At 42.1% G+C, this 24136-nt stretch overlaps 1 protein-coding gene across 1 annotated transcript in view; it reads left to right on the forward strand.

Annotated features, from left to right (window-relative positions):
* Window positions 1-24136, forward strand: part of FRAS1 (Fraser extracellular matrix complex subunit 1) — a 457569-nt gene that overhangs the window by 226353 nt on the left and 207080 nt on the right. Inside the window, exons 12-15 of the mRNA XM_075861759.1 lie at window positions 31-178; window positions 611-754; window positions 1968-2102; window positions 15284-15427. Of these exons, the coding sequence (XP_075717874.1) occupies window positions 31-178; window positions 611-754; window positions 1968-2102; window positions 15284-15427 (571 nt within the window). The remainder of the gene's footprint in view (window positions 1-30; window positions 179-610; window positions 755-1967; window positions 2103-15283; window positions 15428-24136) is intronic.

A 24136-nucleotide genomic window follows, 5' to 3' on the forward strand; every position in this document is an offset into this window, starting at 1 on the left:
TTTCGATCAACATAAATTTAATCATTGAAGAATGGAGAGAAATGGAAAGAAGATACATGTACTGAGTGTGAGTGCCAGAATGGTCAGGTCATCTGCTTCTCTCCATCTTGTCCATCATGCCCAGTAGGAACCCTGGCGGTAAATGCAGAGGGGGAATGCTGTCCACAATGCAAACAAGGTATTGTTGTTACACATTCTTTTAAAAATGTGCTCATAATTTTCATAACCCCCATGAGTAATCCTACTGCAGAACACAACAATTATCTTCTCCCCAGCCTGAAATGGATGCCTACATGGCTTGTATTCAATAGCACATCAAATTAAACTAGGATAGACTTTGGGTTTAGTGTTTACTTAGGTTTTTGAGAATAGGGTCTCTTTTCAGTTTAAATTACATGCCCATCGTACCTCCACTCCTGTTCCCGCACCTATTCATCTAAATCCTGTTTGCACAGTCAGAGATCACTTGGTGCAGTGATAACATAGAATATGAAACGTACATCTGAATTAATAAGAAGTAAATGTCTTTGCTTGGACGCTAGAGTATTATTTTTCATAGTACAGAATATGAAACTTCTTATCTGTGCTTTCTGCTTTATTCCAATTCTAGAACAGTGTAACCCAGACTGCTTAACTTGCTCTCACTCTATTGACCACTGTGACATCTGCCGTGATGAAGCTCGCTTGTTGCAGATGGGACGCTGTGTGTACAGCTGCGACCCTGGATTCTATCTAGATGGCAGAACATGTTTAGGTAATTCGTGTTGTGACTTCTAAAAAGAACTTCGTCTTTTTTATGTTTCCTATTACAAAAGCTGCATGTGGCTGAGGTCTGTTTGATTTTCACCAGTATTTTATGTTGTACATTTTATATTGTCAAAAACTTCAGTACTTTAACACAAATATTCTTCTTTGAGTTTGCATATAGATAGAATTTCCTTTATAAATTATTTTTTTAATACATGTAATACATGTAATCAGCCCCTATTAATTCAATAATCAAATAAATTATTAAATAAATAAACAAAGTATACATGGGAGAGATCAAATTTACTTACTGTTAAAATTTAGTTGTTTAATCCATGCAAATTTTGTGTGAAGTTACTGCCACTAGGTGTCTCCCGTCCTGTAATTTGCTGTCCACCCCCTGTTCTCAACCAAAATATTTCCCTAGATTGAGAGCAGACTGACTATGGAAAGTGTGTGTGGGGGGTGTCTCTTTACAGCCTGCCCATAGAAGTCTATGGGGAGGGGAGGGGAGAGCAGGAGTAGGGAGCAGGAGCAGAGTGATTCAGACAAAGACCTGCACATACAAGTGTATAGAGAGGGGTTTTTATGGCAGCCGGGGATGTAACGGCCCCCATGTCTGCCTATTAGGCCCTGCCATAGCTAGAAGTATTGCAGTGTATTATAAAGGTAATCAAAATATTGCATAGTAAAGCCCCCTAGTGGGACTAAAAAAAAGTGACAAATAGTTCACTAAAGTTTATAATAAATAAATAAATAAAAACCCATTTGTTCTCCCTACAAAATAATTGTATTAAAAAACGTAATTTTTTTTTAAAAGGTACACATAATTGTTATTGCCACGACTGACCCGAACTATAAAACGATTACGTACATTTAACCCGCATGGTGAACGCCGCTGTTTTCTGTTCATCCTGCCTTTAAAAAAAAATGCGATAAAAATCAATCAACAAGTCGTATGTACCCCAAAATAGTACTAATAAAAACTACAAGTCGTCCCCCAAAAAATACATACAAGGCTACACAGTCACATGTCTAGGTCCCTATTTGAATAGAGTGCAGCCAGGCATTGTACATACTACTTCTGAAATGGACCAATTCCAATAAAGATAACAATATATTTTTTGTTTTTTCACTTGGAATAAAGGTCGATATATTCAATAATGATTTAGAATTTAGTATTTGCAACATAATTTGTAATGTATTTATGTTTTGAACAGCTTGTAAAGGAACCTGTGTCACTTGTAACAATGGGTTTGAGTGTACAGCATGTGTTGGATCTCTTCTGTTGAAAGAAGGACAATGTGTGGAATCTTGCAGACCAGGATACTTCCAGAGCCATTTAGTCTGTTCAGGTATATATATATATATAATTTATTTTCCAATAAGTCAACTTGAGTATTTCTTAATCTATTTTATACAAAACATATCCATCTGCCAATACAAAGTGTAAAGTACTCGAATAAACCCAGAATTGAAGAGCTGTTAGAAAGTGGCTCCACTTTTGAATGTAATATTAATTTACAAAGTTTGCAACTACACACATCAGACTCAAAACTGATGTCCTGGAACCTGTAGCAAAAGCTGTCCCTGGCACCCAACTGATAATAACTTTACAGTATGTGCTACTTTGTCTAATGACATGCAATATAGAATCTATACTCCCTTTCTGACTTTAATAACTCTCCTCTCCCGCTCTCTGATCACAACCTTCTCTCCTTACTATCGCAAATTCTCTGGCACCTAAAAACATGCCTACCATCAGACATACAGAAATCTACATGTCATTAACACTCAGCAACTCATAGACAGTCTACATTGCCACCTATTTCTTCCCTCTCCTGTCTCAAACTGGCCGCCAAACATTACAATAACACTCTCAAAAATGCTTTGGATGAAGCAGCCCCCCTACACTCCGAACCACCCGGCAAAGACGTCCACAACCCTGGCACATACCTCAATCCCGCTTTCTTCAGCAGTGCTCGAGATGTACTGTACATTACAAATTTGTGCTGAAAACTTACAACTCTGCCCTTCACCGAGCCAAACAAGTCTATTTCACCTCTCTCATCTCCGCACTAATTATACAAAACGCCCCTTTGATACTTTTCATTCCCTCCTTAGTCCTAAAGTGCAGACACCAATCACAGATCTCAATGTTGAAGACCTGACCACTTGTCTTAAAGTTAATATTGACAACATCCGGCATGATATTATCTCCCAGTCTCCTAGTAACATCGATCCCCTTCCTTCCCGCACTCTCTTTTCTTCAGTTTCAGCATTTGACCCAATAACGGTATTCTCTAGGCTCCATTCTTCTTCTTCTCATCGTCCTTCTACCTGCTCTAGTGATCCTGTCCCCTCACACCTCTTCCAGTCCCTCTTCCCAGCTGTCGATAGTCATCTGACTAAAATATTTAACCTCTCTCTTTTTTCTGGAATCTTTCCCTCCTCTTTTAAACTTGCCGTTATAACCCCATTACTGAAGAAAAAAAAAAAACAACTCTTGACCCATCCAGCGCTGCTAACTACCGACCTGCCTCTAATCTCCCCTTCATGTCCAAACTCCTTGAACGCTTGGTCTACTCTCGCCTTATCTGCTATCTCGCTGCTAACTCCATTCTTGACACCTTCCAATCTGGTTTCCGCACTCTACATTCCACAGAGACTGCCCTTACTAAAGTATCAAACGATCTCTTGGCGGCTAAATCTAAAGGTAAATACTCTCTACTGATTCTTCTAGATCTCCCTGCTGCCTTTGACACTGTAGACCACAAACTCCTACTTAACATGCTCCACTCTATTGGGCGTAAAGACACTGCTCTCTCTTGATTTTCTTCCTATCTCTCTGACCGCTCGTTCAGTGTGTCATTTGCTGGTTCTACTTATTCTTATCTTCCCCTTGCTATCGGGGTTCCTCAGGGATCAGTCCTAGGTCCGCTTCTCTTGTCTCTCTACACAGCCCCTATTGGACAAACCATCAGCAGATTTGGCTTCCAGTACCATCTCTACGCTGATGACACCCAATTATATAGCTCTTCCCATGACATCACCCCTGCTCTAATACAAAACACCAGCGATTGTCTGTCCGCTGTCTCTAACATCATGTCCTCTCTATCTGAAACTGAATCTTTCTAAAACTGAGCTCCTTGTGTTCCCACCATCTACTAACCTACCTGACAGGTTTATAACTGGGAGTTGTGGTTGTGCCACACACTGCGATGGAGACATCAGGTATGTCTCCATCATAGTGTGTGGCACTATCATAACTCCCAGGCAGCACGCCCACTGTCTTGGGGTTGTTTCTGACTCTTTACTTCGCACATTCAATCACTTACACGCTCCTGTCAATTTCACCTCAAAACCATCTCCAGAATCTCCTTTTCTTACTGTGGAAACAGCCAAAACTCTCATTGTCGCTCTGATTCACTCTCGTCTTGACTACTTTAACTCATTACTAATCGGTCTCCCATTCACTAAACTTTCCCCTCTCCAATCTATTCTTAATTCAGAAGCCAGGCTCATCTTTCTGACCAACCACTACACCAACGCCTCTTCCCTGTGCCAGTCACTACACTTACACATACACTTCAGAATTTAATTCAAACTTATTACTCCCAAAGCTCTCCCCAGTGCTGCACCTCCTTACATCTCCTCCCTCATCTCTGTCTACCACCCTACTCGCGCTCTTAAATTCTGCCAACGACTTTGGATTAACATCCTCCATAATCCGAACCACCCACTCCCGTCTCCAAGATTTTTCTTGTACTGCACCAGTCCTCTGGAATGCACTACCCCAGACAATCAGATTAATTCCCAATAGCCACAGTTTTAAATGTGCCCTGAAGACACATCTTTTTAGACAGGCCTATAACATTCCCTAATCTGACTCCTTTCCCTGGCCCCCCTTTTTCATTAGTCATGAGGACTTGACCCCCTCATTCAGCAGTATCCTCCACACACTCCTTGCACCCTAATGCACTTCATGTCCGTCATACACGGATACTGGCTGGTGACCGGCTCATGCAGCTTTATGTGTACCACCCCATGTATATAAATGATGGCTGGACCATTGTACTCAAGAAGCACTTATTTACACTTTGTGTCTCCCTTATTTCCTCATAGATTGTAAACTCTTGCGAGCAGGGTCCTCACTCCTCTTGTTTGAATTGTAAATTAGTTTTGGTAATATCTGATATTGTCTGTTTCATGTTCCCTCTAAATTGTTTAGTGCTGCGGAATATGTTGGCGCTATATAAATAAAAGATTATTATTATCATTATTATACACCTCTAAGCAAAATATATTTGCCCCTTGTATCTGTGTTGATTAATTAATGGTTTGCTAAAAAATTGTTGTAAAACTCAAATACAGTTTTAAAAAATATATTCGCTCCTAAACCTGCACCACTGGTCAGATTACATTAAGTAGTTGCTTATATATAATTCTGTATTTGACTAGACCGTAAGCTTTAAGCTAACCATACTGTACATTTCAGATCGCTGTCGGCCGAACAACTATTCTTCCTGACTCCCCCATACACATGCACGCTCTGCTCAGCCAAGTATGCATTCTTTCTCATTAGGGAGACTCCTCCGGCAGCGGCTTATATCTCCTGGCATCCAAAAGCATCGGCCATGCTGGAATTTAACATGGCCGACGCTTGTATCCCCCGATCTGCCGTCAGGGATAGTCGGGACACCACCATACACATTAGATGGTTGGCCGGTCCCACTGAAATAGTCATGTTTGGCCTACATCTAATGTGCATGGCCAGCTTAAGATCAGCAAAACATAACTTATAACAAAGTGTTTGCAAGTCTTTGACATCACCTTAGCCCGCATGCAAACGGCCGTGCCTGTAATCACGGCCCGCGATTGCGAGCACGGCCGACTGCCGCAGGCCGCATTTTCGTGCCGTGCTCCCATACAAAGTATGGGAGCACAGCCCGTAAAAATCTAAAAGTAGGACATGCTCCATAATTCACGGCACAGTTCTACGGCAGGGATACCCTTCCGTAGCGATACGGAAATGTGTCCGCGGCCAATAGAACCGGGCGGTTCCGTAATTGTGGAACGTATAGCGGTCCGCAATTACAGATTTTTTTTTTATGGTCTTGTGCATGGGGCCTTATAGTTCATATGTAGATCTACTGACAATGCATTTCTTAACTTTTTTTATACTGTCTGTGAGTTTATATTATAGTCTCAATATGTATTCCGATTTGTATTGGAAATAGTCAATAAGCGTGTCTATAGATATAATTTTAAGGGTATGTGCACACACAAAATAAAAGACATCTCAAAATACGGAGCTGTTTTCAAGGGAAAACATCTCCTGATTTTCAGAAGTTTTTTTAATCAAAGTCGCGTTTTTCGTGACGTTTTTAACGGCCGTTTTTGGAGCTGTTTTTCTATAGGGTCTATGAAAAATGGCTCAAAAAGTCTGAAGAAGTGACATGCACTTCTTTTTAGCGACCGTTCTTTTACGCGGCCGTTTTGACTCCATTGAAAAACCGCTCCAAAAACGGCCGTAAATTAAGCTGCGAAAAACGCAAATTGCTACAAAACGGTCTGAAAATCGGGAGCTGTTTTCCCTTGAAAACAGCTCCGTATTTTCAGACGTTTTTGAGTTTGCGTGTGAACATACCCATACATTTCAGGTGTCCAGGTGAGTTGCTGAATCTTTATGGCTGTATATGTTTGTGTAGGCAAATGCTCTTGTTGCAGTAATATTCTAGGAAACTTTCTTCATTGGTTCTCATGGGAATAAATCCAATTTGCTTTAGTTCGGCCTGGCTGCTCTGATTGCATTATATAGAGCTTGTGGAGAAAGCTTCAGATTTCACAGCGCCCATAATTCATTTCCAACAATCCTTAAAAAAAAGACCTCTGGCTATTGCTTATATCGTTCTATACTGCAGCACTTGGGTATAAGTGTTTTTTTGGTTTTTTTTGGTGGACAAGCAAAAGTTAGCTCCATATTTCCCAGAAGGCAAACGCCATGTCATATTTTTCAGCTTGGCTATTATTTCTAAATAATATTAATGAGCAGCAGCATTTATCAAGTATGCTTGCTAAAACTGAATGTGCTCATATTAGACTATGTTCACATCTGCATTCCTATTTCCGTGGTTCTGACCGATCCGCCGCATGAGGGACACAAACGGCGCCAGAGGGAAATCATTGACTTTAAATGTTTCAGTCGGGTTTCTGTCATGGTTTCCGTCATTTTAGCGGAAAAATATTGACTCATTCTCTGTCTACTCATCCCGAATCTTAAAAATGCACACACTATATAACCAGTTTTAAAGAAGGCCATATAAGAAAAATATAGAAGTTGTACAGAGCCGCAATACGGCTCTGTGCATGAGGCCTGACAATTAGCAGGATGGTCCACTGTGTTGTTCCCTGGTGACCATCCTGTGCAGTACATGTAGCAGAGCTAGACTTGTCATTTAACCTTTTGGGGCAGAATTTAGCCGTGTGATTGTCACCTGCAGTTCTATGTAAAAACACGAATAATGATGTCACAATAACTTGCGCCGAGTGACAAACCGGGTTCTGCTACTTTTCACAAACTGATATATGTAAACATGCTCTAACCTTCTTGCCAAACACATTTTTTTCACGGCACTAAATTCATTGCACCTGAACCCCTCTAAATCCTATGAAGTTGTAAATGCAGCATGTCACTGTAAATATAGCTGACATTTGGCTTTAGTATTGTCAGGGAGAGGATGGTATAAGCCTGTACTGAAAGTTTTCATTTTCCAAACCTAAACTGGCAGTCATCTTGACAGATAGATCAATAAAAATGAAAAAAAAAAAAAATAGCCAAGTCATCATGATTTATTTCTACATTCTAAAATCCTCATTTTCAGTAATCCTTATGTGTTTTACAATAAATTGGAACACTGTGTAGATATCATGACATATTTTAAAAGTTTTAGTGGTTGGATAAAAAGACCTTGTTTCTAGGCATAAGTGGTTACGTTTTATTTATATTCACTGAACAAGGAATACGTTAAATTTAGAGGAGCCATGTACCTGGGAAATGTCATGATTTTACTACCCCCAAATAATAATGTTATTTAGTATATAGACATCATTGTATGTGAAGCTCCATTTTTTTAAGCCCCTAAAACAAATGTTTGTAAGTGACGTATCGTAGAGAAAAGTTAATAGAAATATAATAGAAAGTGGCTGATTATTACTATATATATTACTATATATATATATATATATATATATATATATATATACACATACAAACCGCTACGTCCATCAGTTTAAGTTAAAAATATTGGAACCTAACTATAAGAGAAAAAATAATATGGATAAACCTCCCAGACTGCAGTAGACATACCCTTCGAGGATTTCCAGCTTCTAAGCCAGTTATAATAAATCTACAGGACCAGAGATGATGGGTATAGGGGAGCAACTGACCTCCTCCAACACAACACCCTCAGCACGGAACTAAAGTGCCCAAGAAATGTGGGGAAGGCACTACTATGGCTAAGGTACAAATGTTGTTGAGAATCACCAACAACATATTTAACCCGTTAGTGACCGACCCATCGTGTTTCTACGTCGGTCACTAACGGGCTTTATTCCGATGCCATAGACTTTTTACGTCGCGGCATCGGAATAAAATAGCGCCGCCGGGGGGAGGTTTAGCTCCCTGCTCTCAGCTGCCGGAGGTAGCTGAGGGCTGGGAGCAGTGACTGGGGACCGCTGTTTGCGGTCCCCATACCGGCGTTCGCCGGTATTCAACGAATACCGGCGACTGCCGTTACAATAAATGTGCCTCAGCAAATTATGATTTTATCTCCTCTCACCATGTATGTTTGGTGAGAGGAGATAAAAAAACTGCTTCTTAGGCCCCCTGCTGCCTCCGATCGTGTCCCGCGTCGTCCCCCCGTGCCCCCCCCCCGTCCCTAACTGCCGGGAAAAAAAAGAAAATGGCGCACGCATGCGCAGTGACATAAGGCAGCTATTCTGCCTGTACATAGAAACTGATCAGGGACCCTGATAATTGGTCCCTGATCAGATGGTCACTGTGATATACCTATCACAGTGACCATAGTCCCATATTTACACAATACAGCACAAGATTTGTGCTCTTTCCCTCCCTCCTCTCACTGTAGTTGATCTGTGAGAGGAGAGAGAGAAATACTATAGAAATCTTGTGCTGTATTATACTGTGAAATACACCACATACGTACTCGCCAGTGTTCCGATATTGTCCGTAATCACCCCAGATTACCCGTAATCACGCCAGATTACCCGTAATTACTTGTTATCTCCGTAATTCTTTTTTTTTCCGCTGAATTAGTTTTAGTTGCTGTAATTAACTGCGGTTTACCGTATTTTTTTTTTTTTTTACGTTAGTGTTGTGTCTATATTATATATAAAAAAAAAAAAAATCCCCAAAAAATGTAAAATACAAAAAAAAAAAAAATTTACTTGTTAGTTTAGTGTTATAAAATAATGAACCGCAGAAGCCGCAGAATGTTCTCTGCAGAGCAGGCATACGCCATGCTGTGCTCTAGCGGTTCCGGCAGTGATACGGACGCTGCGTCAGAAGCAGAACTTGGCTCAGAAAGCGACACAAGTTCTGCTTCTGCCACTGGACCCCCCAGCCCTATGGTGGTGGACGCAGCAGTCACCGGTGAGGTGTCAGGAGCCGGGCCTAGTACTGCAGTCCCTCCCGCCATGTGGGATCCTGCAGTTTCTTTCTCCCCCCAAATTCCGCCATTTACAGCGACTCCAGGCATCAACTCTGATGTCACAAATTTTACCCCCTATAATTTTTTTAATTTGTTTATAGGCGATCAGGTCCTGGAACTAATCATCCAGCAGACGAATTTATACGCCAGCCAATTTGTCACCCAAAATCCCAGTTCTTACTATTCCAGAGGATGGATCCACACAACCGTCTGTGAAATGAAAAAATTTTTGTGAATTACCCTAAATATGGGGATAGTAAAAAAACCGTCTATCCGCTCCTACTGGGCTACTAGCGCTATCCATAGCACCCCTGTATTTGCTGCTGTCATGACCCCAACGCGCTATGAGACGCTAATGCGCTTCATGCACTTCTCGGACAACTCCCAAATCCCCCCAAGAAGTGACCCAGGCCATGATCGCCTCAACAAGTTGAGACCCCTCATCTCCCTCCTATCTGAGTCTTTTCTGAATTTGTACACCCCAGGCCAAAAAATAGCGGTAGACGAGTCCCTTATGGCCTTCAAGGGCCGTCTATCGTTTCGCCAATATATCCCCTCCAAAAGAGCCCGATACGGAGTGAAACTCTATAAGGTGTGCGAGAGCACAACGGGCTACACCTGTGCCTTTTTTATATATGAGGGCAGGGACCGCCACCTTAATCCCCCAGGATGCTCAGAGGATATTGGCATTAGTGGGAAAATTGTCTGGGAACTCATGGTGCCATTCCTACAGAAAGGGTACCATGTGTACACCGACAATTACTACACCAGTGTCCCCCTGTATAAGTCCCTCCATGCTACGAATACAGGAGCCTGTGGGACGGTACGAAAAAATAGTCGGCTTCCCTCAACAGCTGGTGTCCAGGCGACTAGTAAGGGGTGCGTCACTCTCATTCACCAGTGACCAGTTGCTCGCAATAAAATGGAGTGACAAAAAGGATGTGTACATGCTCTCCACCGTGCACGAGGACACCACAGTGGCAGTAAGAGAGAGGGGCGCTACCTCTGATAAGAGGAAACCGGTCTGCGTGGTGGACTATAACAAGTTCATGGGGGGAGTCGATCTATCTGACCAGGTCCTACAACCGTACCTGGTCAAGCGCAAAACTAGGGCCTGGTATAAAAAGGTAGCGATCTACCTTATCTAGATGGCCACTTACAACAGTTATGTGCTCTATAAGACCCAGGGAACGCTCAGTTTCCTCCAGTATCAGGAGAAAATTATGTTTGACTCCCCCGCACCTGGAGACTCCTTTGAGTCGGAGAATGTCAAAAGGCTCACTGAGCACCACTTCCTTCACCCCGTCCCTGCCACTGAGAGTAAGGAATACCCCCAAAGGAGATGCCGGGTGTGCAGTAAACACGGAAGGAGGAGGGATACCCGGTTTTACTGTCCCATGTGCCCTTCAAATCCAGGCCTGTGCAACTACCCCTGTTTTGAGACCTACCACACCGTTTCTAATTATTAATTTTATCTATAATTTAGGGAACACCAAATAGGGTGGGGTGGGGGGGATTCTTTTTAGGGAGTCAATTTCATTTATTCATATTTTATTTTTCGTTTCTGAGCTTTCCAAGGGAGGGAGGGAGGGATTCTCATGGGGAGGAAGTAAAGTATTTATTTCAGACTGTAAAACTAATTTTCCCCTTTTTTTTAATTTATTTTTTTATACATTTCTTGGACAATTAAATCCAGGACTTGATCACTCACAAATGAATACAGCTTATTGTGCAGGAGCCCACATCTGTCTATTCAGAACATGGACCCCCACAAGTGTTCTTGAAATAAAAAATAAATGTGGGCATTGCATTTATTAGTAGATAAATCCAACACCTGCGGCCCGTGCCGCCCCTGAATTAGTGGAAGTCGTGCATTTTAGAAATGGTTACAAGAATAAATTGGGGATGTATTTCCTTTTTCATATGACTATGTCCTGCCACATACGGCTGTTAAATTCCTAATTCTGTACCGTGATACGGGCATGATCTTTTTTTTTGGAGGATCTCTAATAATCGAGCTGTTCCTTATCAATACACCATGGTCTTTGTTACGGTTCTTCTGGAAATACTGACATCCTTTTGAGGATTAGTGATCCTTTACTGTTCCTATAGATGGTTTTGGACATTGTCCCTCTATATATTCTGTAGGTGATTGGTTGTTTTGTGCACATAGCGGTTCCTACCTTGCCGGGCAGGGGCCTGTTATGGTGTACCGCGTCACTTGGCACATTCGTCACTCATAAGGATTGATGGAGCTAAAGAGATGTTGTACAACCAGTCACTGAAAAAAAAACCTTGTCTTGACAGCCCTGCAGGTGTTCTTCTATCTAGTGAACAGACTCGAGTTTGCAACATAGTTGGATACATTTTCCTCCATTTGTTTGAAGATATTGCCCGTCACTCCAGTACAGTTTATTTTTTCCTCTCTGACTGATTTTATATTAGGACAGAATTCTGTCCACAATGACATCATAATGGCACCAACTGCTTCTTCAGCAAGACATAGTCATAAGTACAGGCAAATACGTCTATAGCGACATGTATCCGTTATGAATACACGGCTTCACTTCTATTCTGTGCCGCACAAATTTATTAATGTGGCGTATTTCTAACAAAATAACCTTCTACCACGTCTCCTCTATTTTATCTGGAAACGTAATAAGAGTTTGAAGAAAACATTATATACCCATAGTGTCTGAAATGATACCCATTATTTCCTCCTTTAAAAAATTTTTTGGTCCGCATGCCCACTACACCACTAGATGAATACCTTTAGGGGTTTCGTTTTTAAAATGTGGTCATTTCTGCGTGTTTTTTTTTTTTGTTCAGGCAGCTCAATGCCTCTAAATGCATGATATGGGGCCTAGAATTTATTCAATTGTGCCCTGAAAGCCAAAGGGTGCTCCCTCTCTTTTTGGCCCAGCCACACGTCTAATAAGCAGATTGGGGCAACAATGAGAGTATTTTTGAAAACAGGAGAAACCGGGTGATTGATTTTGGGGTGTGTTTCTTAATTTTCATGATCGCTTTACACAGAAATCGGTCTTCAAAGTGATACTTTTATGAAAAAAGTGATTTTTTATTTTTTCTCACCTGTTATGCATTAAATTTAGCAAAAAACTGTGGGGTCAAAATACTCACTACACCCCTAGATAAATACCTTAAGGGGTCTATTTTTCTAAATGGGGTCGTTTATGGGGAGTTTCTATCGTTCTGGTAGTTCAAAACCTCTCCAAATATACAGTAGGGCCTAAAACATTTTCAAGCAAAATATGAGTCCTGAAAGCCTCCGGGTGCTCCCTTCCTTTCAAGCCCTGCTGTGTGTCCAGACAATGCATTAGAGTCACAATGGGGGCATTTTTGAAAACAGGAGAAACAGGGTGATAGATTTTGGGGTGTGTTTCTTTATTCTTATGGTCGCTTTACACAGAAATCGGTCTTCAAAGTGATACTTATATGAAAAAGTGATTTTTTTATTTTTTTTCACCTGCTATGCATTAAATTTAGCAAAAAACTGTGGGGTCAAAATACTCACTACGCCCCTAGATAAATACCTTAAGGGGTCTAGTTTTCTAAATGGGGTCGTTTATGGGGAGTTTCTATCGTTCTGGTAGCTCAAAACCTCTCCAAATATACAGTAGGGCCTAAAACATTTTCAAGCAAAATATGAGTCCTGAAAGCCTCCGGGTGCTCCCTTCCTTTCAAGCCCTGCTGTGTGTCCAGGCAATGCATTAGAGTCACAATGGGGGCATTTTTGAAAACAGGAGAAACAGGGTGATAGATTTTGGGGTGTGTTTCTTCATTCTCATGGTCGCTTTACAAAGAAATCGGTCTTCAAAGTGATACTTTTATGAAAAAAGTGAGATTATATTTTTTTATGCCTGCTTTACATGAATTCTTACAAAAAAACTGTGAGGTCAAAATACTTACAACACCCCTTAATAAATACCTTAAGGGGTGTAGTTTGCAAAATGGGGTCACTTGTGGGGGTTTCCACCATTCTGACACCTATGAGCCTCTGAAAACCTGGCTTGGTGCAGGAAAACCAAATGTACTTCAAAATGTATAAAATTATTACTAAACTTGTAAGTCTTCAAAATTGCTCAAAAAAAAAATTTTTTTTTTCAAAAGTGCTACCAAAATAGAGTAAAGAGATGGAAATATATATTTAATAAAAAAAAATTGTACTGTATGTATGTACATATGTGACATATTGCCGTTAAAAATAGGGAAAAATGATAATTTTTACAAAATTTCTTCATTTTTTCTATTTTTTTATTAATTTCCGTAAATCGTATCAGTCTACTTTTACCACTAAAATAAAGTACAACATGTGACGAAAAAACAATGTCAGAATTACTTGGATATTCAAAACTTTCGCTGAGTTATTCTCTGATAAAGTCACACATACCAGATTTAACAAATCTGGCTTGGGCATTAAGGCCCAAACAGGCCCGGTCATTAAGGGGTTAAGGAGCTCCAAACTTTACCCCACACCAAAATAAATCTTTCGCTTGGTCGGACCGTATTTATAGGTGAAGCAGCTGTCACTACTTTGTCAAGAGCAAGTCTGGAGTCAGTCCATGGTTGCAGGTGGCAGAACACATATAAGTATAACAGGCTGTGTGGGTAAAATGTTTGCATTTCTCAGTGTTTATTATGAAAATTATTACCATAATCATTAAAGAGAAGAATGTTCAGCCAATAGATTTTATCACTATGTCATAAATACTTAAAATCTATTTTGATCCTGATAATTTCTTTTAAACAAGAAGGCACAAGCATGCCAACATGTCTTACTCACTCGGGTCATGACAAGAGTGTGCATGCCCTGTATAAAAGAATCAAAACAGAGTCATCTAAGGATAAGCTGAATAAATGTATTTCACGCATTTAAAAACCGGGCTATAAAACTCTCTTGATGGTATAGAGTACCTGCTAAATTGCATGCAATAATGCCCATCATTCCTCACACTGTTGGCATTGCCAATGTGCTGAAGATTCCATCCTCTACACATTCTCGGACTGCCCAATACTACAACCCTTCTGGCGGGAAGTCTAGAGATTTACCGCCACCTTTTCAGAATTCCCAATCTCATACTCCCCAGCCTTCCTCCTACTTCATCATAGTAACATTCCCATTAAAAAAACCTACAAGATTTCTATCCTACGACATCTTTTTTATGTTGCACGGCTCTATGGAAACATTCGGACCCCCTGTCTCTCAGGCTATAGTTTATAAAGGTGGAGGACCTACAGCGCATGGAGGACCTCGCTTCTCGAAATAATAACTGCAACAAAGCCTTTCTCCATATCTGGCAGGATAGTGTACCAGGATGCTGAGGAATACAAAGCCATAATGGCTCACTGATACTTTCCTCCACCTCTCTGCTTCTCTTTCAGGGTACTACTTGAAATGCCCCCCTGGGGTGCGGTGGTAATTCGGTTGGTTAGGTTTTTTTTGTTTTTTTTAATGATATTTCTCTATAGTGATTGGAGCTGCGTGCTCCTACCCCCGCTGTTTCATTTGATTTTTGCTTACAGACCCTGATAGTTCCTGTTCTGCTCTCCCTCTTATGTAATGTATGCTTTGAAAATCTCGGTTAAAATAAAGAATAAAAAAAAAAGTATCCAACACGTCATGGGAGTGAGAATATTTTAGGCAATTGGTGTTTATGCACTTTCCTAGCATAGAAGTGGTTTCAGAAAGATGAAGTTACACTTTACAGCTTTTGACTGTCCATCCATTCATTCCAGAATGTCTTCACATGGGTTTTAACTTCTCCTTACCTTCTATCTTCTAGCTTGCCATGAATCCTGCTCAGAGTGTCACGGACCTTCAGAAAGTGATTGCATAACATGCAAGGACCCATTAGATGTGAAACATGGAGGTCGCTGTGTAGACAGCTGTGGCCCAGGATTATTTGTACAAAATGGAACCTGTGCAGGTAACACTTGTTCTGAACTCCGTTATCAGTTACCTTGTATGACTTGAGAAAAGACTAATGGATATGTCTGCACATTTCCCTAGAATAAATAAATGCATTAGTAGAGCATGTTGCAACATATTAAAGCTGAACTAATGTGCTAGGACAAAAAAAAAATATCTACTGATTTATCTTTAGTTGCCATTAAAAGAGAATCCTTCATGTAGTGCACAACAGATTTGCTAACCGCAGTTGAAATCTGAAATATGAGGCTTGCAGGAAACAAGGCAGAGCTAAAACTGACTACAGTGGTTATTAGGTGGACGATTTATGGAGACCGTACCAGACAAAATCTGAAAATTATTTAGTACATTATTGTGCAATCTACACAATTAATGTGTATTATAATTCAATTGCCTTGGTGAAATAAAAACTGTGGCCGTAAAAAAAAAAAAAAGTATAATCCTACAGTTCTACAGAACTAAGATGCATGAAACAAAGGCACATTAAACAGGGTTTTTTTTAAAGGGTAACTAAACGTTCAACAAACTTCTGACATGTCATAGTGACGTGTCAGAAGTTTTGATTGGTGGGGGTCTGAGCACTGAGACCCCCACCAATTGCTAGAATGAAGCAGAGAAGCGCTCGTGTGAGCGCTGAACTGCTTCGTTTCTGTTTGGCTTTTCTCGGAAAGCCGATGTAGCGGTGTGCGGAATCAATAGAAAGTCTATGGGCTCGTACACCGCTACATCAGCTTTCAGAGAAAAGCCGAACAGAAACGAAGCAGCTCAGCGCTCGCACGCGGTTTTGCCACTTCGCTCTAGCGATCGGTGGGGGTCTCAGTGCTCGGACCCCCACCGATCAAGACTTCTGACATGTCAGAAGTTTGTTGAACATTTTGTTACCGTTTAAAGATACCCATAAAGGCATAACCGTCATGATTTGTGGGTATTTGGACCCACTAGGCCGCACCGCCCTAGCGGAGTAGCAGCTGGCCAAACAACAGTGTACCAAGTCTATGCAAAGTCCAAGCAGAAGGGTACCTGCAATAGTCCAGGCAGTAGCAGCAGCTTAGGCACAGATGGTAGTTTGACAACAGGTGATGCAAAACGTGGCAGGAGGTACCAGGCGTTGCAGATGACATCAGATGTGGTGTACGACCTTAGGCGTAGCAGACTTCACAACACGACTCCAACACTGGAGAGGGCACAGGAACAAATACAGCACAGGGTACAGGTAGCAGGGCACGGGAACACTGGGAACAGGATACGACTAAGGAACCATTTGCAAGACTAACCTAGGAATACAAACAACGCTCAGGCAAGGTGTGAAAGGTCAGAGCCCTTTTTCTAGTCCACGGTGATCGGGGGATAATGACTTTATTCTTTACATGTGCGTGTGCTGGTCCTTTAAGGCCGGGAACGAGCTCGCACGCGCACCCTAGTGGTCCCTGCAGGTCAGGACGTCCGCATGTGCTGACCTCTCCGGGGAGGGAGACGTTGGCAGGATGAGAGGGGTCGGCGGCTGTCAGCAGGTAAGGGGAGGCAGCGGTCCGCGACCATGACCGTTACAATAATCTAGTGGAAACGAATGGTATGTTCACACAAAGTTATTTTCCTGTGGATTTTGCTCACAAACTGCCTGTCATTGATTTTAATGTGAAATCACCATGGCAGTTAAAACCACGCAAATTTTTCTGGAGTGGATCTGAAGTTACATGACACTTATTGACGTGAATTTCGTACGATAAAGCTGGTAGATTGCAATACGCGGATTTGCAGCCTATAAACCGGAAATCTGCGTAAAAAATCCACAAGTAGCGAATGGATTTCTAGCGTGGATTTCCCTTCTGCATCAAATTTTTCTGTCTCTTATTTCAAGATCTCTGCTTGCAGTAATTTAATAGAAACATTTGTTGTTTATTCTTTATTGATAAAAATTTGTTCTGGTCATGTGATGATCACACAGATGCTCGGCTCACTAGAATAGACTGCTATTTTTTCACCAAATCTACCATTTCTTGTTTTCGAATATGGTGGCATGACTTCTCGTCCCTTACTTGATTATGTTGCCATGCTGGGCAGAATTTCCTGGTTCTTAATTTAAAAATCTGAAAAACAGAAAAAGGTCTTTACCTTCAAAATTCTTTCAACTCCTACTGCTGAACTATATTATTGACGTGTATATGGGTAAATCAGACAATGCTGTAACATTTTATTTTCCATTACCTTTAAACTTCTATTCCTCACACATTCTTGCAAACCATTAAGAAATAATGTATTTATGTGCTAAGCAAGTGGAGCTGTTTCCTTGAAATATAGGTGTTATTTTATCACACATGAACATTACACTCTGTTACCACAGAGCTACCAACACGTGAAGCAATTACTGTACTAAAGTGCTTGTTTGAGTATTTTCTTCCCAGAAAATGTGTTATTCTTTCCCCTTCAAAGGCAGAAGGGATAAATGTAAGTGCCTGATATATTTACTAGATGCTTAGGCAGTGGCTAGTGATCCACAGACCTTCATCCCATGATAATACCTTTACTAATGTGTATGGTGATGTCCATCTAATTCGTATGGCGGTGGCCGGCAGATGTTGGGAAGAGAGAAGGGTTGGGCCTGTTGAATTTCAACATTCCTGATCCTTTTGTTTGTTATTCGATAATCCGTTACTAGACTCGTCTGGCAGCAACTTTCTCCCTAAGTACACTCGCACACTCAGCCGAGCCTAGCGTGCATGTCTATGGGCGGAGTCGGGAGTAATAGCTGTCAGCGAACGAGCTATTGGCCGATAGCTATCTAAAATGTATGGCCAGCTTTCGTCTTCACAATTTATATAGACCTTAAACAAAAACTTTCTACCTCCAAGTTCCGATATTGCTTGGCTTGGAAAATGGCCTAGTGTTTCTAGTTCAATACTTTGGCTACTTGTTGAAATTAGACTTTTTTTTTTTTTCGTTTTACCTATCATTTTTTATTTTTAAATAAATACTTATTCAGTGGTTGATCAGTCAGATTGTTTGTTAATAAGCTTCAATTCCTTGCTCCAACACATGTTGCCTAAAGCCGTAAACACACGGAAATGTACATAGAAACCTATGGCACTCTACTGTACCTCCTGTTTTTTTTTTTCACTGATTCTCTTTAAAAAGAAAATAGTGGCGTGCTCCATTTTGCTTTCTTTTTTGCAGAGATTTTTTTCTCCCTAGAAAAATTTCTTGCAGGGGAAAACACTGTGCCTCATAAAGGGAACCACAATGCAGCACACAGTCCCTATTACATAATGCTGGCTGTGCACAGTCAGTAGAAAAATACTCACCTACCTTTTGTTTTATAATGAAGAAAAATAAAAAAAAAGTTTAATATTTTCACATTTTAGGAATCCTGTACATATTTCACTATATAATTTCAACACACCCTGAGGTGGTTTTAATCTAAAGTCTTAGGCGGGATTCACACGACAGGGTTTCTCGGCCGGGTGCCGGCCGTTCATAAATCGGCCGGCACCCGGCTGCATTAGGAATAATAGACCCCTAATGGGGCTATTCACACGACCGATTTTTTGACGGCCGGGAAAACCGGCCGTCAAAAAATAGGACATGCTCTATTTTCGGCCGGGTGCCCGGCCGCCCGGCTCCCATAGAAGTCTATGGGGCCGGGTAATACCCGGCCATCACCGGAATGTGTCCCGAGTGATGGCCGGGTCTACCGTCGCTCGCGCACTCTCTCTCCTCCTCCTCACAGTGCAGAGTGCATGTGAGGAGGAGGAGGAGGGTCTTTTATTGCTCGCTGTAGGAGTCGGAATCCCCAATCCCCGGCCGGGGATTGGGGATGCCGCTACAGGAGAAGTGCGTGACTACACTGTCCATATATGGACACAGCGAAGTCACGCACTTCTGCAGCGGAATCCCCGACTCTCTGGCCGGGGATGCCGCTACAGGAGAAGTGAGTGACTACACTGTCCATATATGGACACAGCGAAGTCACGCACTTCTGCAGCGGAATCCCCGACTCTATGGCCGGGGATGCCGCTACAGGAGAAGTGCATGACTACACTGTCCGTATATGGACACAGCAAAGTCACGTACTTCTGCAGCGGAATCCCCGACTCTATGGCCGGGGATTCCGCTACAGGAGAAGTGAGTGACTACACTGTCCATATATGGACACAGTGACGTCACTCACTTCTGAAGCGGAATTCCCGACCTGTGGCAGGGAATTCCTCTTCAGGAGAAGTCAGTGACTACACTGGCCATATATGGACATTGAAGTCAGTGACTTCTCCTGGAAGGGGGGGGGGGATGGGTGCAACCTACAGGGGGCTGTGTGGGATCACCTACAGGGGGCTGTGTGGGATCACCTACAGGGGACTTGGTGGCATCACCTACAGGGGGCTGGGTGGCATCACCTACAGGGGGCAGGGTGGAATCCACTACAGGGGGCTGGGTGGCATCACCTACAGGGGGCTGGTGGGTGGCATCACCTACAGGGGCAGGGTGGCATCACCTACAGGGGGCAGGGTGGCATCGCCTACAGGGGGCTGGGTGGCATTACCTACCAGGGGGGCTGTGGCATTATCTACAAAGGGCTGTGTGTGGCAACAAATTTAAATGAAATTCATCCGATTTTAAAACGGACAGGGAAAAAAACGGATGCAAATCGGGTCCAAATCGGCCGGTAAAAACGGCAACTCGGCCCGGAACGGAATCGGAACGGATGCAAATCGGATGCAAACCGGCCGGGAAAATCGGCCAAAAACGGCCGATTTTCCCGGCCGACACTCGGACCCTGTCGTGTGAATGAGGCCTTAAGTAATCTGGTATAGAAGACAGTCCTAGTAGTAAAGAATTGTAACTATGTTTTTTATTTGAAACATAAAATAAAACAATGATCATAAAACAACACTCATCGGGATCTCGAGAAGAAGTAAGCCTGTTTACACTTGAATCAGTGTTTCCGTTGTTCTGCTCCATCAGAGGAGCAGAACAACTAAAATACCGGAAGCAGCAGTTCCGTTGCATGACCGACACCATCAGTGTTCGATGGAACCTATCGACTATAATGGGTTCCGTCGGGTTTCCATCATGGTGTCCGTGGTATTATCGAAAACCATAGCGCAGCATGTTTTTAATATTTTCGCCCGGATCTGTGACGTAAGCCCCTAAAGGCGACTCCAACGCAAGATGTCTATATTTTGAGACATTTTGGAACAGGTTTATTATTACTGTCTTACATTTAGACTGCTTAAAACTAGACCAGACAGGCAAAAGATGCACCAAATTTATCATAGTGGTTCATGCTGTATGATAAATTTGGCACATCTTGCTAGATACTTTTCTGTTCCTTACGCCTCTTGGTTGGTCTCCTTAAGACCAATCCTTGGTGCATTTTAAGCCATGCCAAATTTTCACTAAGCCAGATTTTGTAGATACTTTGCAAAAATTGTTTGACATATAATAAATCTGACACAAGCCATATAAGCCAGATAAGCGCAAATAGAGCCAGAATTCCGACTAATTTAGCTTAGTAAATTTATCCCTTTTGTTATTTTAATGTCTATTCTAATTTACTTGTGTATGTTTTACAAATTAATATATGATTCAAATATTTTATGCTGGAATTGTAACAACGGCAAATTACCCCGGTGTACTTACATAGAATGATACACAGCCAATTTATTCACTAGATGGATGCATATTTGTTTTAAGAATATCTTCTCTAAATGTATCCCCTTGCAGACCTTTGCTGCAAATGTACGTCTTAGTCTGGGGGGGGGGGGGGGGGTAAATTAAGTTAGCTGACAGACTGGGCATGCTCTATACACCACAGGTGTCAGCTGTATATTTCAGCTGACACCTTGTACCAAAGGGCTGAATCAAAGGTAACGCAAATCCTGGCCATTTATCCCCTTACATGCTGCAGCCAATAGCGACCGTGACATCTTAGCCGTTGGACAGAGGGAGGGGGGGCTTAATAGGATCATTTGTTCAAGTCCCCTAAGAAAAAAAATTATATATATAAAAATTACAGAAGATTACTGTTTATTTTCCCATTCCACCCCACATAATCATTTTTAGTTTGCCAGTACATTATATGTTACATCAAATAGTGTCATTAGAAACTACAATTTGTCCTGCAAAAAAAAAAAAAGAAGAGCCCTCATACGGCTCTGTTGACGGAAAAATAAAAAAAGTTATGGCTTTTGGAATGCAGGGAGGTAAATACTAAAATGAGAAATGGCTGTGGTGTCAAGGGGTTAAGTGCTGATTGCATATTACAATTCCATGGTTCTTCTATCCGTAAACCGATTTGCCTCTTAGGGTATGTGCACACACACTAATTACGTCCGTAATTGACGGACGTATTTCGGCCGCAAGTACCGGACCGAACACAATGCAGGAAGCCGGGCTCCTAGCATCATACTTATGTACGATGCTAGGAGTCGCTGCCTCTCTGCAGGACAACTATCCCGTACTGAAAACATGATTACAGTAAGGGACAGTTGTCCTGCAGCGAGGCAGGGACTCCTAGCATCGTACATAAGTATGATGGTAGGAGCCCGGCTCCCTGCACTGTGTTCGGTCCGGTACTTGCGGCCGAAATACGTCCGTCAATTACGGACGTAAATAGTGTGTGTGCACATACCCTTAAAATGTTGCTTGTCCAGCCAGCCAGCAAATTAGCCCCACCCCTCTGCCAGACATGTGACCTAGCAGCTTAGCTCGAACTCTATCTGACTTCGCCTTTAACTTTCTAATTCCCTCGTACGCTATTGGTGGATTTATTGCACTGACACGCAATTGCATAAAATGAAGCATGTTTTTTCTTTCCCCAGTGATAGCACTCATTTTAGTGCCTTTCTATCTTTTACTAAGAAAGTGTGAACAAGATCCTAGCTAAGACCGATTATAGACCTGGAGCATTTTCTCTTCTTTATGATCATTATTTGGTTCAGTAAGCAGCATGGTGTAAAACTGAAAAGATCCAGAGGACTGACACAGCCACTTGTCTGCAGTAAAGGAGGCGGCGTGTGCCGTACTGTAGTCCATCAGGCGAGTGAATGAACCATGCTGCCAAAACAATAATGTCTCATAGAAGTACTTCATTTCCTTCTCTATGACTAGAGCTGACCGGGAAATCAAACCAAAGTTTACAGAGACAGAAAGTACATTCATAGGAATGTAACGCTGCAAATTTGCAATATCCTTGTTTCTACTGGCACTGATGAAAATCGAAATGTCTAGTACAAGCATGCTATTAACAATAACTAAAAAATCTAATTCCTGACTCGTTATTATTGCATATTTGACAACCTTGCTGAAATATTTCATAACAAACAGAAGTCTTGTTTGTTTGTACTGACTGCTCACTGAAAGGTTCTGTTCACATTTTCGATAGCTAGAACAGTGTAGTTCACAGCACTATTCTTGCCGTCAAAAACACCAGAAACCTGACGGAGCCCATTACAAGTCAGTGGCGTCGGTCAGGATTCACTCGGCTTCATTTAAAAAACGGATCCGTCATAGCTAGAACAGAAGTTATAACGCTAGTCTAAACAGAGCTTAACATGTAAACCGTCGCTAAAGAAGGACAAATTTATTTGCTTATGTAATTCTGTTTATTAAGAAAAAAAAAAGCACGTATTTAATACTATGGCCATATTAAAAAATTGTACTAAGGCTGCGTTCACATCTGCGTCAGGGCTCCGTTCCGGCGGCGCTTTCCGTCGGAGCGGAACCCTGACTGACACAAACGGAAACCATAGGTTTCTGTTTCCATCACCATTGATTTCAACGGTGGCGGATCCGGTGCCAATGGTTTCCGTTTCTCTGCGTTGTGCAAGGGTTCCTTCGTTTTGAGGGATTTAATTGCGTAGTCAAACGGATATAACGTCGGAATAGGACCCTGGCACAGATGTGAACGAAGCCTGAGGGTATGTTCACACGAGCGTGTTTCACGTCCGTGTTATGCGCGTTAAAACAACGGATGTCACGCGGACCTATGCAATTCAATGGGGCCATTCAGACATTGTGTTTTTCACGCAACGTGTGTCCGCTGCGTGAAACTCGCTGCATGTCCTATACTTGTGCGTTTTTTGCGCATCACGCATTGAAGTCAATGGGTGCGTGAAAATCACGGACAGCACACGGACGCACATCCGTGTGCCATGCGTTTTTCACGCAACTGTTGTTAAAGAAATTATGAGGAAAATAAAAACCACCTTCAGCTTATTTCGCTGACGTAAAAAAACACATGACATACGGGCGTAAAAAACGCAGACACGCACTGTACACGGATGTCACACGGAACTGCAACGCAGGAAAAATGCTGCGTTTTTTACGCGCGCAAAACAGACACATTCGTGTGAATAAGACCTAACTGTGACAAGTAACTGCAGCTCTCACTATGGAGCACTGTAGCCAAGTCGCTCTAGTACCTTGTCATGTACTGAACAGAATCAGAATGTCCCCTGCCATCCAGATTATCACTGCTATTGCATAATCCGATATAAGACCTGAGTTAGGTCTAATGTATAGTCTACAGCAATCTCATCTGTAGTGGCATGGTCTGTATCCTATACATAACTGGCATAATGCTCCACTGTATCTGAAGTCGGCGGGTGCAATATGGCTTGTCGGGTCTGACTGCAGTTCATAGACATATTTCAGAGCGCTAGACATAGAGCTTCTACTCGTAATTGTCTGTTCCTCAGACCAGCATGCCACC

This window comes from Rhinoderma darwinii, chromosome 1, assembly GCF_050947455.1.
Source record: "Rhinoderma darwinii isolate aRhiDar2 chromosome 1, aRhiDar2.hap1, whole genome shotgun sequence".
Taxonomy (NCBI): Eukaryota; Metazoa; Chordata; class Amphibia; order Anura; family Rhinodermatidae; genus Rhinoderma; species Rhinoderma darwinii.